Here is a 17,459-nt window from a genome sequence, read left to right on the forward strand (position 1 = left end):
GGTCAAGGTAGGATACAAGTCTAACAAACAATCCTATCTACCTCAGAGACATTGTTAGACATTTAAAATGGTGGATATAATATACATATATATATATATGTGTGTGTGTGTGTGTAATATATATATATATATGTGTGTGTGTGTGTAATAATATATGTGTAAAATACATATTTTGCTCATTCTGTAAAATGGGAATGTGACTTTTACAAATGCATAAAATGAGGGAGGAGATTTTATGATAAGCAGAAACATGTAGTGTATGGGATAACTTTTGTCTATTGTACCTAAAGTGAGGTCTCCTAAATTGAGGTTTCAAAAAACAATGCTTCCAGCCACAAAAAAATTGCCTACTCCTATTCTGGAATGCTGAAAAATTCTAACCTTAATGTCACATCAATCTACCAGCTACATAACATCAGCCAGGCTATATGATCTTATTTATAGCACTGGGATTCTCAGTCTTCCATCTATCAGTGTGCACCCTTGAAATGTTGAAAACACATCCTAGGCATTCTCACAGAACAGCCATTGACCCAGGAGCAACTGTGAGATGTCAGAAAAAGTCAACTGGCAGCCACATAGCATCAATCATGTGGTTGTGGCTACCATCTTGACTTGTTTGACACCCCCTGCATTGGCCAGAAGGAAAACTTACTCCAAGCCACCCATTCTAGTTCCCCAAGATGTTATTACCTAAGCTTAGCTTTGACGTTTTTAAGGGCACTTTTCCATAAAGCATTAGGCTGCAAATATCCACCATTTTAAATGTCTAACAATGTCTCTGAGGTAGATAGGATCGTTTGTTAGACTTGTATCCTACCTTGACCTCAATAGCTCAAGGCAACCTATATAGCACTCCCTCCCTCCTCCAATTTTTCACTGCCACTCTGTCCCTGTGAGGTAGGTTGGGCTGAGAGAATGCGGTTGGCCCAAGAACACCCATGGGCTTCTACGAATGAAAGTGGACCTGAACCTGGATCTCCTCACTCCTAATCCAACACTACTAGGACCCAGAGAGATTTTTGGAAATAAATGTGAGGCCGCAGCTGGCTCTTTATGTGCCATCTGACAACCTTCCATTGAATTTGCTTATAACAAAAAGAAGCTAAAACAACCTAAACTGAACATCACTTTGCATCTGTGGGTACTGTGTTGGGATCGCAGCTACTTCAGAAATAAATCACCAACCAAAGAGGAAGAAGCAACCAACTACTGTATGAGAAAAAGGAACCTAGAATTTCCAAACACACATACTAACACATGAAGACCTTACAGGTCGTGCTCATTTAGCGACTGCCTCAGACAGTGACCATTTGCAGTTATGATGGTGATGAAAAAGTAACTTGGGACCAATGCCTGCATTTACAACCTTCACAGAGTCTCTCTCCTCCTTGGTCATGAGTTTGCCATTACAGTCAGTCAGCATGCATTGTCCTGTGCTTGACCACTTGGTTTCCCCCACCCACCCCTGGAGATTGCCTAAACAAACTCTCTCCTCCTGAGCTGTTTTTCACAGCAGGACTGTAGAAAGTGCTAGCTGCAGGTTAACAAGCTCAGCTCTGTGACCTTAATTACTGTAGTTGATTACAACTCTCTGAAGCTGCTGCTTGAAATTGACAAGATCCTAATCCAGTGTTTCTCAACCTTGGCAACTTTAAGACAGTGGACTTCAACTTCCAGAATTCCTCAGCCAGCCATGCTGGCTGGGAAATTCTGGAAGTTGAAGTCCACCCATCTTAAAGTTGCCAAGGTTGAGAAACACTGCCCTAATCAGTTTCACACAAAAGGCTTTTGTTTGCCTCACTAGCCAAACAACTGCTAGCCATTCCTCTTGATGTGTATTCCCTATTATGTGCCTGCTTACTCTCTTGTAATCCCTTTCTTTCAAAAGAATGTACATATAAACATCAATCCTCTTCTTGCTAATTATCCCAGTGCCAGGGATTTTTCATCACCGTCATAACTGCAAATGGTCACTGTCTGAGGCAGTTGCTAAATGAGCACAGCCTGTAAGGTCTTCATGTGTTAGTATGTGTGTTTGGAAATGGTATTCCAATTCTGGAGCATTCCAAAAGGCAGGGGAGTGGAGAAAAAGGGCTATAATTTGCTCTTTTACCCAGCTTCCTTGTGAGTCAAATTCCAGAAACCTTCCCTGTTATTTGGCCTCAGCTGGCTGCTTGGGGGCATATCCTTCTGATGCTGTAAAGCAAAGCAAAGCAAAGCTGAAGTAAAATCGTAAGCACAGTCGCAGCCATGCAATTTTCACTTAGCGACTGCTTCATATAACGACTGAGCCACCAGAACCAAATGTGGTTGCTAAACGAGGACTACCTGTACTTTTAAAAGCCTACATTTGAAAATAAACAGACCGTCCCATGTTGCTCCATATCTGCATGTTTCATGATTCTTCTTAAATAAAAATCTTCTCCATGGAGCTTGTGTAGACTCTGTTAACTCCCTGGAATGTTCTGTGCCACAAGACACTGTGCTACCATCCACAATGACCACGCTGGTTGGCAGCACTGGGAATTCTAGGTCTTGTACATCCGGAAGGTACTGGGTTGAAGAAGCAGATCTAAGCTTTGATTTCTTCTCAGACGGCTTTTTGCAGCATTTTGTTACATCTCTTCAATTGCCATCCTGTTGGCTTTAGCAGAAAGACTTTCATCGTTACCTGGCTTGTTTTGAGGTCAAGTGGACCCTCTTTCCTAATAGCTCAATTAGAGCACCTGTGCCACCTATCACAAAACTACCTGTCTTTTCCTCCCCACCATATTTTTGAGTCTTGTGAAGAGCTTTCCGGAAAGAGTCAGATTCAAGTTAAGAGTTCAGGATACTATGAGAAAGGAAGGGGACTAAATAGGTCCAAACTGCTTTGCAGGCTATTAATAAGCTCTCAAGGATAGAAGGAGGCCCTCAAAGGCCTCTTGTAAGGTGCAAAAAGCATATTTGCACATCCATTGTTCATTACTTATTGTAACGTTCCATGGTTTTTAAAGAGACTACAAACCAGAAATCTTTGAGCAAGAGCAGCAATGTCCATGAGCTCAAAAAAGGAGTCCCCACTCCTCAAAGTTATACATTTGTTGAGAGTAAGGCAGATGACTCTGATGGAGATATGCAGGAATCATTACCTAGGCAAAAGGGGCTGAAGCACTTTTTAAGTCCAGAACAACAAGATAACATCCAGAAGCAGCTCAGGCAGTTGTTGTTCAGTCGTTAAGTCGTGTCCGACTCTTCGTGACCCCATGAACCATATTGCGCCAGGCCTTCCTGTCCTTCGCTGCCTCCCTGAGTTTGCTCAGTTTCATGCTCATTGCTTCAGTGATGCTATCTAACCATCTCTCCTCTGCCGTCCTCTTCTCTTTTTGCCTTCAATCTTTCCCAGCATCAGGGTCTTTTCCAAGGAGTCCTCTCTTTGCATTAGGTGACCAAAGTATCTGAGCTTGAGCTTCATTATCAATCCTTCCAATGAGCAGTCAGGGCTGATTTCCTTTAAGAAGCTCAGGCAGACATCTCCCTAATTCACTGAACTCTGAGGATAAGGAAGAGGTACAGTACAATGAGACTTGTGAGACTGAGGTCAGCCCCACTAGGTAGATCAGACCAAGAAATCAACACAGGAAGGCTAAAACTACTTTGAGATTGGCTACAATAATAGAATCTTGTGTAAGTGGTGAATGCAAACCATTTTATATGAGGTGGCAGATAGTAACATTTTGCTGGGCATACTAAGTGACTCAGTATACAGGCAAGTTTGGATTCCAGTTGCCTGGAGATAGGAGTATGTAGCCCAAAGCTCCTGGCCCTCAGATCACCCTTTAGGATAACTTTCTCCAACTTGATATTTTCCAGATGCCAGTGATGACTAGGGAATGATGGAAAGTGTTGTCTATACACATCCATACTGTACACAAAGTCTGTTCTATGACAGTACTTACAATTTTTATTATTTATTCAATGTTCATCCCACTGAATCCTTCCAGTCTCACAGCAGCTTAAAAAAGCAGACAATCAAAAAAAATCCAGGGCAAGAAAAGCCGCCACCCCCAGAACACAATACACAGCATAACACAGCCTCCACCGCTATAGATGGGGAAGCAGTGCCTTCTTAAAGGAAAGATATTTTTATTAATTTCTACATGGCAAAGGCTCCTTAGAGTTGCTCGACATGAACAAAACACTGGAATACCTTCCACTAAAATAAGTTCTGCAGCTGATCAAACACAGCTAAGAGCAAACAACAAAACTACTGCTTTATTGGGCCATCTACACCAGATACCGACCAAGTCCTTAGAACAGTGTTTCTCAACCTTGGCAACTTTAAGATGTGTGGACTTCAACTCCCAGAATTCCCTAGCCAGCAAGGCTAGCTGGAGAATTCTGGAAGTTGAAGTCCCCACGTCTTAAAGTTGCCAAGGTTGAGAAACAGTTTTAGAAGCTGTAAACTGGGAGTGACAATAGCATTTCCCCCGTTGTTACAGATACACTACTCCTTACACAGAAGCTCCATTCAGCTACCACTGTTGCTTTCGCCGATCTTTACTTCCACCGCCCACTCATTTGCTGTTCTATAGGAAAAAAAAGAAGAGTCGAAAAGAGGCTCTTCTTTTTACACTCTTCCCCCTCATCCGGGTTCGCACCACTTCCGGCTGACACTCTTGCTTTCTCTTCTCCGCTCCCCGCCCTATACTCTTGCGATTCAGCAGCTCCTCTAGCCTGACCCATTCGCATCGTCTCTATGGCATCGGCGTCTCCGATTGGCCGTTCTGGGGCGGTACCTTCAGCCGATTGGTTGGGCGGCCCTGCGTGGCGGGGCGCAGAGGGGAACTGTCAGGCTACAGAGGGAGGGGTTTTTCGTTGCCGGCCCTAGGCCCTGGCCTTGGAGAAGGAGACCGCCCGACACCGATAACCCTCCGTCCTCATGGGGGGTGCCTGAGTGCGTTTTTTCCTTCCCCTTTCTACGGGCTGGGTGAGTGCAGACGGGAGAGGGGTGCATTGGTTTAATTGCGAGAGTTGCGCTAAGGAATGGAGCGCTTGGATGATCGGGGACGAAGGGAAAGGGAGGCTGAGGATTCACTCTGGCGGGGTGCTGGTGGGCGAGTTTGCCCAAGTCCTTAAACTGTGCAGCCATTGCAGGATTGCACCAGGGCGGGGCACTTGTTTGGGAATCCTGGCAGTTAAGGTATAGGGTGGTGCGCGCGCGCGGCGGAGGTGAGGCTCTTGCAGGACCAGTTCACGGGCCATAATCCAGGTTTGCTCGGCGGTGCTCGCCTTTTCCCGTAGGGAAGGAGTTTGCGATTCAGAATGCTGCCAGTAAGCTGACTTCGGTGGCCCTTCGCCTTTCTTATTGGAAGTGGCGACTGCATGCCTTGCGTTTTACAGGTGCGCTGATTCAGCAAGTCTAGACTTGCTAACTTGTCAATGAAAGTACCTTGTACACAGTAGAGAGGATTGAAGGAGGTATCTGAAAATCACGAGCTCTGGATTTCACTAGTCTGTGTCTCTGTATTTTTCCATGAAATGTAATCCTTTAGACGCCTTTGGTAACTCCTTTAGTTTCTGCGCCATGCCTGAATATAACTGTCTCCCTCTATTTAATTTCCCTTCTCTCTCTTCTCTCTCAAGCCTTGTAGGGAAGGGACTTACATGCTAATAGACTGAAGTACAGTGCACCTTAATGGTACTGTATAAAGAAATAGTAACCCAGAGTTATACTCCAGCTCAGAACCCCCCACTTTTTAGTACCTGTGGGGACATTTGGAATATATACATATGGTCCATCTACTTTGTGGGGAGCTGCATGGTTCATCTGTTTTGTGGGGCTGCCATGTGATGCATCTGCTCTGAAATGGTTGGGAATGTTTCTCTAACACAGAGAAACATTCCCAACAGAGGGGCGAACAGGAAAGTGAGCACATATCAAAAAACACATTCAGCAAGATACAGATGGATAAGTTTACAGAAACAGCCAGTAGCAGGTACAAATACGTTATGGTGGGCACAGATAAAGGGACAGAGATAGGAGACAGGCAGAAATCATAGAAAGTGGTCAAAAAAAGGGACCAAAAAGAAAAGGCCACACCCATATAGGGAAAACCAAGGGACAAAGGGAGTGGGACAGGTAACTAACTATACTAGCCAGAAACTGAGAGAAGTCCACCCAGAACAAGAATTTTGGGGTTAACAGAATTGTTAGTGGAGGGTTAGGCTTCCCCCTTTCCAGCCAGTTTTGGAAGTTTCCTGTCCCCATGAAAGATTGGTAGAAATCCTTGTGTCTTGAACTTTTCTAAGTTAAATGACAAGAAACCTCTTTACGTCATTCCTTAAATTAAAAAAAAAAACTTAGCAGACTAACATATATCTGATTCAAACCCCAAATCCTATCTGCTTACCCCATTGCAGATCATTGCTTTTCAAAAAGAAATAGCAAATTTTCCGAAAGTTGGCAAAATGCAATTTTAAGATCACATGAATATTGGGAAAGAACTGAATTCACTGCAGTGTCTTCTTTTGATCTTACTTCCTTTTGTTTTCCTTAGTTTGCCCTGGAGCCCAGCAGAGATGACAGAATACAAACTGGTAGTAGTGGGTGCTGGTGGTGTTGGAAAGAGTGCATTAACCATACAGTTAATCCAGAATCATTTTGTGGATGAATATGATCCCACTATAGAGGTATATAATCACTGCAGCATTGGCACTGACCTTTGAATTGCCCAATGTCCTCATTCTCTTTGCCTCGCCTACTCTGTTCAGTGCTTTTTGACTCTGCCACCTATTTCACTGTCTTTCCTAGGATTCTCAAAACACAAAAGATACATTTACTGGTTGCGAATTTCTGGCTCCTGCTGAATCCCTTTTTAATGAGTTACATATCTTTTTATACAAGACTGCACAGCTCAAGGTTTCTGGGCTGCATATAGTTCCCCCACCCCTTTTTTTGGTAACCATTGCCCCCCCAATACAATTGCTCACGTTTCCCCTTTTTTTTAGCTGGGAAAGACACAAACTGTGAAGTTAGGATTAACATGATGAAGAGGCTGAATAGGCTTAACATAGTTTAACCCCCCCCCCACAAAAAACCGAAAAGCCTAGAGAAAAGCAGAAAATCTTGATCATGCCATGTAAGACAGCATCTACCTCCATTTGCATCATCACTCCACCTACCTCATCTCTCCACTCCAGTGGTTAGGTGTAACTTCTGGCTACCAAAAGGATGCCCATCCCTTCATAAAGACTGCTGTAATCTTTCTAGCTTCCTCAGGACTGGCTCCTTTTTTTCTGTTAGTAGAGAGACCTTTATCTACAGTAATTTTCTGACAAAGTATCACCTTGTTCCTGTCTGTCATTTTTTCCTTCTCCCATGTTCCTACCGTGGTTACATTTTTTTTGGCGGGGGGGGTGCTTCTGAATCCAGGACTCCTACCGGAAGCAGGTGGTTATCGATGGAGAGACATGCCTTTTAGACATCCTGGACACAGCTGGGCAAGAAGAATACAGTGCCATGCGTGATCAGTATATGAGGACGGGAGAAGGCTTCCTATGTGTCTTTGCTATCAACAATACAAAGTCTTTTGAAGATGTTCACCACTATAGGTAAGAGGACAATTAAAGTTCTGTGGTCCACCAGCCAGCATCTATTCTGATTTTTGTCAGCTTCTTTCCAGTAGCGATGTTGGCAAGAGTACCAAAAACCTCTGTAATACTGAAAATATGATGGAAGTTCAACTACTTTTATTAAAGACTGGAAACCTCTTATAGACTTTTTGTTGAAAATGGAAAAAAATGGTGATTTATAGATTTGCTGATTAAAAAGGGATGAATATGGGATAGTGTATTATGATGTAAGTTTAAAGAGGGACGAGAGATACAGGTAGTCCTTGCTTAACGACCACAATTGGGAACAGAATTTAGATTGCTAAGCGATGTGGTCGTTAAGCGAATCATGTGACTGGACCCAATTTTACTTTTGCTGAGGTTGTTAAGCAAATCACCATGGTTGTTAAGTGAATCATGTCGTTAAGCGAATCATGCAGTTCCCTATTGATTTTGCTTGCCAGAAGCCGGCTGGGAAGGTCACAAATGGTGATCACATGACCCCTGGGACAATGGAACTGTCCTAAATGCGAGCTGGTTACCAAGTGCCCCGATCGCAATCAAATGATCGCAGGGGTGCTGCGATGATTGTAACTTTGGGCACCAGTTTAAGTCACCTTTTTTAGTGCTGTCATAACTTTGAAGAGTCGCTAAATGAACAGTCGTTAAGCAACGACTACCTGTAGTACATGTTTGTAACTGCTGTAAAGATCAGAAGTTGCTTTATATATTTTTTATTTTGTCTGTTTGTACTATTTTCACCTTTTTTCTTAATCTTACTTTATATTGTTTCATGTTTATCTTTTATTTCTGTGAAAATTTTAATAAAAATCATATGAAAATATGATGGAAGTTCATTTTGTGTGTGCATGCAAAAATTCATTTAAAGTGTCTTCTTTTCCAAAAAACCAGAATTTGTCTAGAAAAGTAAATGAGCAGCAAGCCAACTCTAAATTCAAGTAGTACAATTAAAAAAGATAGACAGACAGACAGATGCAGATATGGTTACTTCATTTTTTTTATTCCAATTTTGAAATTTTCAGCCTTTTCTTTACACCCAGACTAATTGCACTTATAGTTGCATATATATGTATTTGCCTTTCAAATACTTAGGGTATTTTTGTATCAAACAAATAAACAAAAGCTTTATTGGTAAAGCTGTTCTGTTATTCTGGCCTGGATATTTTTTGCTTGAGATAACTTATCCCAATTTGTTTGTTTGTTTTGCTCACTAGAGAAAAGAGATTGTGGGATGGGATTTAAAACAGCAAAGGGGCCAGAAGAGAAAGGATTCAGGACCCCCATCCCATGCTATCATTTCTCCATTCAGACTCACAGCTCTGAATAGTGAAGCACAAAACTGGGGGAAAGGGACCTATGTTTCTAATACATACTGTATGTAATCTGGATTTCAGTCAGTCTGCTTTAAATGTAAGAGAACACACAGACCAAAGTGAAATACTGGTATATATTTCATTTGAATCTGGGGAAACCCAGGATTGAATTTAGGAACTGCTGGTTTAGTTAGAAGCACCTTATTCACATTTTCCTCCTATGTAATTCCAGGGAACAGATCAATCGTGTGAAGGACTCTGATGATGTTCCCATGGTCCTTGTTGGCAATAAGTGTGACCTGCCTTCTCGGACAGTGGATACTAAACAAGCTCAGGAGCTTGCAAGAAGCTATGGAATCCCCTTTGTAGAGACTTCTGCCAAAACCAGACAGGTGTGGTATTGTGCATGTAGGATAAGCTTAGCATGCTAGCTTTGTAGATTTGACTTCTAACTTTATTTAGAAACACATTTAATAATATCCAAGTACAACTGCTGTATTTCAGTTTGATTTCACAGCCTCATTATTTAAATGCTATTCAGCACTAGGCCAAATGTCAGCTGCTTTGCTTTACAGTAGTTGTGCTAATATTGAATCAAGCAGTGGGATTCACACCATAAGCCAGTATATTGTGCTCATACCTAACAGGGTAGAAATAAAATTCATATAAAATTACCCTTCTAATTTAGGAGCTATTGTGTGATTTATGGTAATCCTCTCATTTCATGTGCATCTTGTTGACAGATGTTTATCAACATGGTATTGTTCTGCTACTACACATTTCCTGCTTGAGAGAGGTTTTTGAATGTAGATACTAAATAAATGGTTTGTGTCTTAGCTTATTCACCACTAATGGTAAAAAAAAAAAAAAAGACCAAACAAGGTTACTGTACATAAAAACAGTGTTTCCCCCCCCCAAATATTTCTGCCTATTGATAATAGCCTTAAGAAAAGTTAGGAAGAACACAGATGTTTGGGATCTTTGTATTGATCCCTTTTATTGTCTAACTCTGGGTTTTGAAATCCTACTTCATAAAAATCAAAGTGGCTGATATATCTAATTTTTTTTCAAAGGAGAACTAATAAAGCCTTCTGTTGTATCTTTCTCCACTTTTTGTACTCTCTCATTCATCTAAAGGGAGTGGAAGATGCCTTCTATACCCTGGTGCGAGAAATTCGAAAGCACAAAGAAAAGATCAGCAATGGACGCAAGAAGAAATCTTCTAAAAGAAAGTGTATTATCCTCTAAAAGAGACATTATTGCACTGCTGGAAGTGTGAAAAAAACCTTTGAGTTTGGGTATTTTCCCAGCCTGCAAGATAAATTCTGATGGCCTTGTCCCCTCATCCTTTTCAGCTGGAAAGCAAAGGTGGTGGTGTTCTTCAAATGTCAGTTATTTTGCTACTTTTAAAACGTGGACATTACAACCAATATTAATAACCACATTTGATAGTCTTGTTGCTTCTCTGCAATTTAAAAAAAAAATATCCTATATATAGGATGATAAGGATTACTCCATAAAATCATCTGGTGTAACCTGATCCCAGAAACTAAATTGAAGTAACAGCAGGAAGGCAGTGTTTCATTCAGAGTATTAGTGGTCTTTCTCATTTTTTGTAGCATTTTATTTACTTTGGTGCTTTGCAAGATTGAAGAAAAAGTCAAATAGATGTGGTGTCACCTTTTTTGCTACTGGAGAACAAATAAGACTGAAGGTGACAATAAGAAATACCAACTGCCAAAATGTAGAAAGCCAAACCCACTCTAGCTGTTTCAGCCCTCTGTATTAAAATAGATGGTGCTCAGCTTTTCTGGGTGGTTAAGTTCAATATTTACTTTTTTGACTCTTCCTAATTTTCATTTGATTTGTTTTGTGTAATTTCTGAGCAAAATTTCCTGTGCTCCCTAAACTGAACCAGAAATGATGATATATCAACAGCGTGAAAGAGAAGTAGGACTATTTGGGTAATATATAGAAACTTTCTTTCCAAATGCAGTGACATATGATTGCTGTTTGAAAAATAACTCTTCTTTGAAGATGGTTGAATCCTGGCACTGTGAAACATCCTAAATATAATCTATCGCTGTTGTTTCCCTTACTTAATGGGTATTCATGTCTTAGGGAATATGGTAATGTTTACACACCTTAGAAAACAGAAATATGATCAAAAGATCTCTTATCCGCTTTCTCCCTTTTAATCATCTGAACATTTTGTCTAATCCCTGGGAGTAGGAAGTATAGGTACTTGAGATTGGCAGTGAGAAAACAGAAGAACTATGAATTATGATCCTGTTAAAGATATCTGATATTGTCCTTTTGTATATTTAACTTTTTCTTCTCCCTCCCCCAATTCAAAATCCTTTGTTACCTATGTTCCTAAGGAACTGTACAATAAATACATGCCACCACTTGGAATAAACCTGTGAATAAGCTACCTGATATGAGGTCCAATATCTTTTTTCTTAAGAGAATGTCAAATTCAGAAGAGTATAATCCTTCTCAAGTTTACTGTTAGTTATCTTGGCTATAGTGTTTCTTAGAACAAAATTTTTTTGGAGGGCAGGAGTGTAACATGGAGGCTTTTAAGGAACTGATTGTTGATTTTATATCAAATTTCACTGTTATATTTTGAATTTTTAACTTTTTTTATTTTTAAACTTATGATGTTTACTCTGCATCAATAAGTCTGAACTTTAAAAAAAAAAGAGTACTTCAACATTCTTCCTTTTGTAAAAGACCTTTCAAATAGTTACAAGTTGTGGAAGTATGTCTTCTTCTGCTCTTGAATATTTTTTGCTCTGCTCCAATAGTTCTGAATCCTAACATTTTCAAGACTCATAGTAGCTTTCTATGATACAGCGCCACATTGTAAGCTCATGTTGTATGGCCCCATCCACTCACTTGAATCGCTTATGTATTACATTACTGTACTTGCTGCCCAGTCTTTGATTTGGGCTTGGTAATTTGTTCCTTTTGATTTAAGGTAAGTATAATTGAAGATGGCTCCCAAGAGAAAATCTCTCTCTCTCCCCCCCCCCCACACACAGCTTTTAAATTACCCCTGTTTTAGGGGTAATGGAGTGTTATTTTGGGGGGGGGGTTTAGTGGTGCTACCTTTTCAAGTATATTTTCTTGAAGATGAGGTGACCTGTTCCTTGCTTAATTTGCTATAGAAATGAGTGTTATTGCTTTCAGTGGAACTCCAGTCAGCCTCCTTCTTTACTTACCGATTTTTTCCAAATCCCAATTCTTGAGGAAACTGAAGGGAAATCCAGGATCATGCTAGAGGAAAGCTAACAAGAATAGCAACTATAAAGTCAGCAAATACAGAAACATTTCATGACCTTTCATTTAGTGAAAGAAAATGATAACTAGGAAGTTTGTTCTTAGGTGAGTAATGTAAAGTCTGGTGGTGATCACTGAAATTTGAGGCACTTGGATTCTTGCATTCCAGCTCCGGAGCCTATTAAAATGATTGGGAGGGGTGGAGTGAAGAGATGACTGGAGGTTGTGTTCCATTGTGATTCTATAAAAAGAATAAACTATCCTATTTTACCCAGTTTTGTGTTATCTGCAGTTTTGATAAGCATTCCCTCTACTTCCTCATCCAAGTTTCAATATTTCACTGACCATATTTCAATGCCTTTCTCCAGTTTGATGAACAACCGTTGATAAACATTCTCTCAGTACAGTTTTCAAAGGTGGGTGGGTTGTGTGCTTGACCACTCAAAGATCCATAGTTATGGATAAGTGATTTGTCTGCTTCTTGAGGTTTCTATGATACTTACCTGGGAACCCTACCTGTAGGAGGTGGGGCAAGTACCAGTCAGGAAAGAAGAGGTTACATGTTTAATGCACATAGATCAATGTGACTGAATGGCTGCTGTGCAAAGGATTGATAAGACTCCTCAAAAAAGTGATGTGGAAGAAACCAAGCTCTTGGAAGATGCTGACATTGCAAAAGATCAATTCATACAGTCTGTCAAGTCATGTGACAAAAATTGAAAAGAAGTTGGTAAGTCATTCTGTGGACAAAAATGATACAGAAAAAGCCTTTCAGATTTGTGCCAAGCTTTAATTTAACCCATGTAAAAACTAAAGCACCCATCACCTATATCCAAGAATAGATTCAGAAAGAAAGATGGCAAACCAAAGGTTATTCAAATGAAACCACTTTGGAGAAATCTGTATCTGTTTGAAGAGCCATTTCACCCATACAAAACTGAAAATAAGAGACTACTTAGCACAGAAATTACTGTCTCTAGACGTAATGTCTATCAGAAATGCAGCCTTAAAAGACAGCAACTGAACACAACTGGTAAGAGTTCAAAGGCTTATACATTAATAAGATGAGAAGCAATGACATAACAGGAAAGAAGACGTGTATGAAGTAGGCTATGTATACCTTTATGAAACTTCTCAGACTTCTCTGAGGCTTTAGAGACAAAAGGAATTGAAGAACCAGTAGCAAAATATCTGGGGTACATCAAGCCATCTGGATTCAACAAATGCAGTTTTCTACAATAACTTCTTCCTATCTACTCTCTGACAAATCTAGTCTACTTCCATGCATAACTTAGGAGAAAGGCTTTCATGCCACCTGAAACACTTCTTTAAACAAGGATGAGAAAATTGCCATCAACCCAGCAGTTTCATGTCAGTATGAAGCCTCTAAAGGTTCTGCAATAGAGGAGCTACTGTTACCTTCAACAGCCAGAGAGAGGAGAAGCATGGCTCTCTCAGCACTGCAGATACTGATTTACTTTAAGATGGGATGGTGAGAAGGCATAGAAAAGATCCTCTATTCCAGGATTCCCCAAAGTAGTCAATATCAACCTTCAAGGATCGATGGGACTATCCAAGGGGTTGATAAATGGCTGGAGGTCAAAAAGAGGTCAGTAAATGGCTGGGGGTCAATAGGTGATGGATAAATAATGGAAGGTTGATTGGGGTCAATTAATCTTTTAGGGTCTCTATAGAGCACTAAGCCAGTCCCTAGTCCTGAAGGTGAGGTGGCTAGTCACAAGACAGTATTACCCAGGGTTGGATGGTCAGCCACCAGCAACAGCAGCCTTGAATTGTCTATTATTATTGTTGTTGTTATTTATAGTACTATTAAAGTTGTATTTATTAAATTATTTTTATATAATAAACGTTTGGGGGGTCGATGAACAATCTGAAACTTCATGAAGGGGGTCGATAAGCTGAAGAGTTTGGAAATCCCTCGTCTATTCAGTGGAAAAAATATATCTCCTTAGAGAGGATAGAACATGACTCAGAGGACAGATTATGTTGCAAAACTAAGACTGGGCATTGTTCCAAGAATCAAACAAGCCTACTGAGGGCAAAGATGTAATGAAACATGATAAAGTTGCAGCTCCTGATTTGCCACCTGTCAGAATATTATCCATGCTGGATTGACATAAGTGTGTGATATTGTAAGCCTCAATACCAGAATCAATGGTTAAGTGAAGAAAAGTTGAAGCATACATCTTTCTTGTTTATATACAGTATTTAGAAGACAACAATAGTATTGTAGAACTCTACCTGAACTGTTTGTCATCAAAAAACTGATTCAAAAGTCTGGCAATCCTTGTAAATGGCCCGAAGCTCAAGTGGAAGTGGAGCCATTGTTCTTCTGTATCCCAATGGCCAAGCACTTTGAGGTCTCCAGAGTGAACTCCCTCATCTCCAAAGGGATGCATTAGAGGTAACAACATAGGATATGGCATTTGCAAATGGTAGCCTTTACTTAGATTGACACAATTCATTCACCAGAGAGGTGAGTCTTGGACAGGAAATAGAAGGACAAGGCATGTGGAGTGAGGGTTCATAATGTGGTAGAACATCTACATGAATTGTATTTGTAGGTGGTCACACTTTGAAATCTGGCAAATTGTACCACAGTATTAATCAAAGCCATAAAACTTAGCAAACATGTGATAATTATGCAGTAATGAAGGAGGTCCTGAACCAGAGTCAGTATCCCTATCACGTGATTTCAAGGGAGAAAGATGGAAGTCAACCTTGAGGAAGGCTCCAATGAATTGGAAAAAACAGGAATGATTAAGTGATGACTTCTGGAGATTAACACAGATGACTAACAGATAAAAGGCACAAAGTCTGCAGCAACATCTGTGTTTAGGCCACAAGAAACTAATCATCCAGGTACCAGTACCTAGATGCAACCTAGAAAAATTATACTTAAGAGAGTGATATGGCAGATGAGGTGTTTAAAAGTAACTGCAAGAACCCAAGTGGCATGAACAATTCCAGAAAATCAGCCAACCCAGTGTGTCATAATCAGTCCTGAGATTATTTGACTTCTGGAGAGTAAACAGACATGCTCAATTAATTGGGAGAGGCCTCCCAGATTTCTTTGAAATCAAGACATGAAGAATAGGTTTCTTTGACTATTCATTAAGAATCAGCAACAAGATAAGATGCAGCTCGTCATGTAGGCCTGGTAAGAGTTGGACCTCATTTGCTGATACCTTCAGTTTGTGCCCAGTCAGAGAATGGCCAGAATGAAGCATGTTTTTCTCAATTTTTCTTCTTGGAAAATTCAACAGGGGAATCAATATCGTTATGCTTTGATTTCAACTTCTTGTCATTGTCATATTCAAGTTGCTGCTTGGAGTTAATATAACTATAGTTAATACTTATAAGCCCAAATGGCACTGGGTCCATTATCAATACCTCAGAGGAAACCCAAGGAAACTGTACAGTGTATCACAAGAGCCACCATTTTATAAGTAACAGAAATCACAGCCAGACAAGACACTGAAGGAAAGAGACCTCCAGCTAATATCCCTGTATGTGTCATATACCCTTGTGGGAGAGAAATTTTGGTCTGGATTTCTCTGAGGAATGAACTCTGAGTCAGGATCAGTTTCCAAGAAGAAGAGTTTATTGTAGTCAGCTGAGTGGGCACACTTCCAAGATAGGAATCTGTGGCAGAGAGTTTGGTGACCTTTTATACACCTTTACATCCTACTACACATGTGCACTTACAACTTTCTTTTTTATAACTCTTTGGAATGTTCTTATCGGTTTCTTTTATCACATATAGATACTCACCACCTCTTTCTAAGCCCCACTGTGTATGTCTCTCTCTTGCTTAGGCCTAATGAAGATTTCTGTGCAAGTACATTTACAAAAGTACATGGCATTTAACATTTAGTAGATTTAAAAATTACCTCCCTCACCCACTTTATTGTGGGTTGTTCTTCAAAATTAAAGGAAATCCCATTAAATGGCAGTTCTCTAAAGGATCTCTTTGTTTTGTTGCTGAACCTTTCTGGGGGGGTTAGAATTTTTTTCTTCTTCTTTTATTTCTCTGAAGTAATGTGACTACATAAAACATGAGGAAGATATAGGACAGTACAGTCACCTTGTTAACATTTAAAAAAGAAATGAAGTTTTTAACCTCTTTTTAAAACAAGGCAGAGAGGGAACAGTGTGAATTCTAGGAGGTTTTCCATAAACCTGATGCTTCCTCCAAAAAAAACTTACTCCTTGTCAATTCTAGCAATAAATTCTTAGAGAACCTCTGGCTTCACAACATACAGGAAAAGCCATTACTTCAGTTAGACAGGATGCAAACCAGTAAGGGATTTGTCAACATAAGCACCTTGAATTTGACCCAAAAAACTACAGAAAGACAATGCAAAGTCAAAAAGCAAAATCAAGCTGCATAAATATTCCTTCATGGAGAGTGTAACCTTGCCTCGTATAAGTAAGGGCTCCAACATACTTTTCATCTCCCCAAACAACGAGACCCTCTCATTTGTCTGGACTTAACTTTCACCTGTTACATCTCATCCAGTATATAATCTGGCTCAAATAGGACCCTGACACATCTGATGATGAAAAGAAGTATATGTGAGTGTCATATAAATAACATCTAGCCCACACAACCTGATAATCACTCCCAGCATATATTCTTCATCCATCAACTAATGATTGAAAAAAATGCTCCATTTAACTTATTCTCATAGAATATTTATTTTCATGTTGGGACTTTCCAGACAATCTCTTTTTCTTTGCATAGATTAAGGGATGGAATAATGGTCAAATAGGTGGTGGGTGTCGATACTGCAACTGCAAGAAAGGCCAAAAATTTCCCTTTGGCTCAATCCAGACAGAATATTGGTTGTAGAGTATAACTAAACAGAAAACTGCTATTAAGGAAACACACACAAGCAGGAGCCCAAGGAGTACTAGTTTCTGGAGGATGTGCAATAATAGATAGCCTAATGGGACATCAAACAATCTGTGTGGAAAGAAGAGGGAGGAAAAGGAAACAAACACTAAGAGAAAAAAAGATATTTTTTTCAAGAAAATATAAGTAAGATATAGCATCAGGAAATACAGGAGATGCAATGAGTTTTTACCAGATGGGTATAATTAGCAGGATCCTCTTAAGTCAGAGCTAACAGTATGGAATTTGTCATTACAGTTTACTATGTTGCAGTTGTAAAATATTTAAACACCACCAGAAAGGAACACAAATGATATTGTGGCTTT

The 17,459-nt window shown here is 40.0% G+C and overlaps 2 protein-coding genes across 12 annotated transcripts in view; one reads left to right on the top strand and one right to left on the bottom strand.

The window, feature by feature from the left end:
- Positions 1–4,813: 4,813 nt before the first annotated feature.
- Positions 4,814–11,369, top strand: LOC103056809 (GTPase KRas-like). 3 transcript variants are annotated; one of them, XM_015889315.3, is made up of 5 exons: positions 4,814–4,972; positions 6,543–6,675; positions 7,418–7,596; positions 9,163–9,322; positions 10,068–11,369. In XM_015889315.3, the coding sequence occupies exons 2-5, from the start codon at positions 6,565–6,567 to the stop codon at positions 10,176–10,178; spliced, it is 561 nt and encodes a 186-aa protein (XP_015744801.1). In that variant the 5' UTR covers positions 4,814–4,972; positions 6,543–6,564; the 3' UTR covers positions 10,179–11,369. The 3 variants fall into 3 exon arrangements, with proteins under 3 accessions (XP_015744801.1, XP_007435456.1, XP_007435457.1); XM_007435394.3 differs by having other exon boundaries at positions 4,839–4,939; XM_007435395.4 differs by lacking the exon at positions 4,814–4,972 and adding an exon at positions 5,306–5,385.
- Positions 11,370–15,830: 4,461 nt separating this feature from the next.
- Positions 15,831–17,459, bottom strand: part of KASH5 (KASH domain containing 5) — a 37,108-nt gene continuing 35,479 nt past the window's right edge. For 3 of the 9 annotated variants that reach the window (XM_088142758.1, XM_088142755.1, XM_088142752.1), the window contains exon 18: positions 15,833–17,205. In XM_088142758.1, the coding sequence (XP_087998884.1) occupies positions 17,004–17,205 (202 nt within the window). In that variant the 3' untranslated portion in view covers positions 15,833–17,003. Of the gene's footprint in view, positions 17,206–17,459 lie in introns of all 9 variants that reach the window. The other 6 variants (XM_088142757.1, XM_088142751.1, XM_088142754.1 and 3 more) reach the window with 5 other exon arrangements.

The sequence above is a fragment of the Python bivittatus genome, unplaced genomic scaffold, assembly GCF_059951505.1.
Source record: "Python bivittatus isolate LINGU-HERP-01145 unplaced genomic scaffold, Pbiv_v1 ctg000440_np1212, whole genome shotgun sequence".
In the NCBI taxonomy this organism is placed as follows: domain Eukaryota; kingdom Metazoa; phylum Chordata; class Lepidosauria; order Squamata; family Pythonidae; genus Python; species Python bivittatus.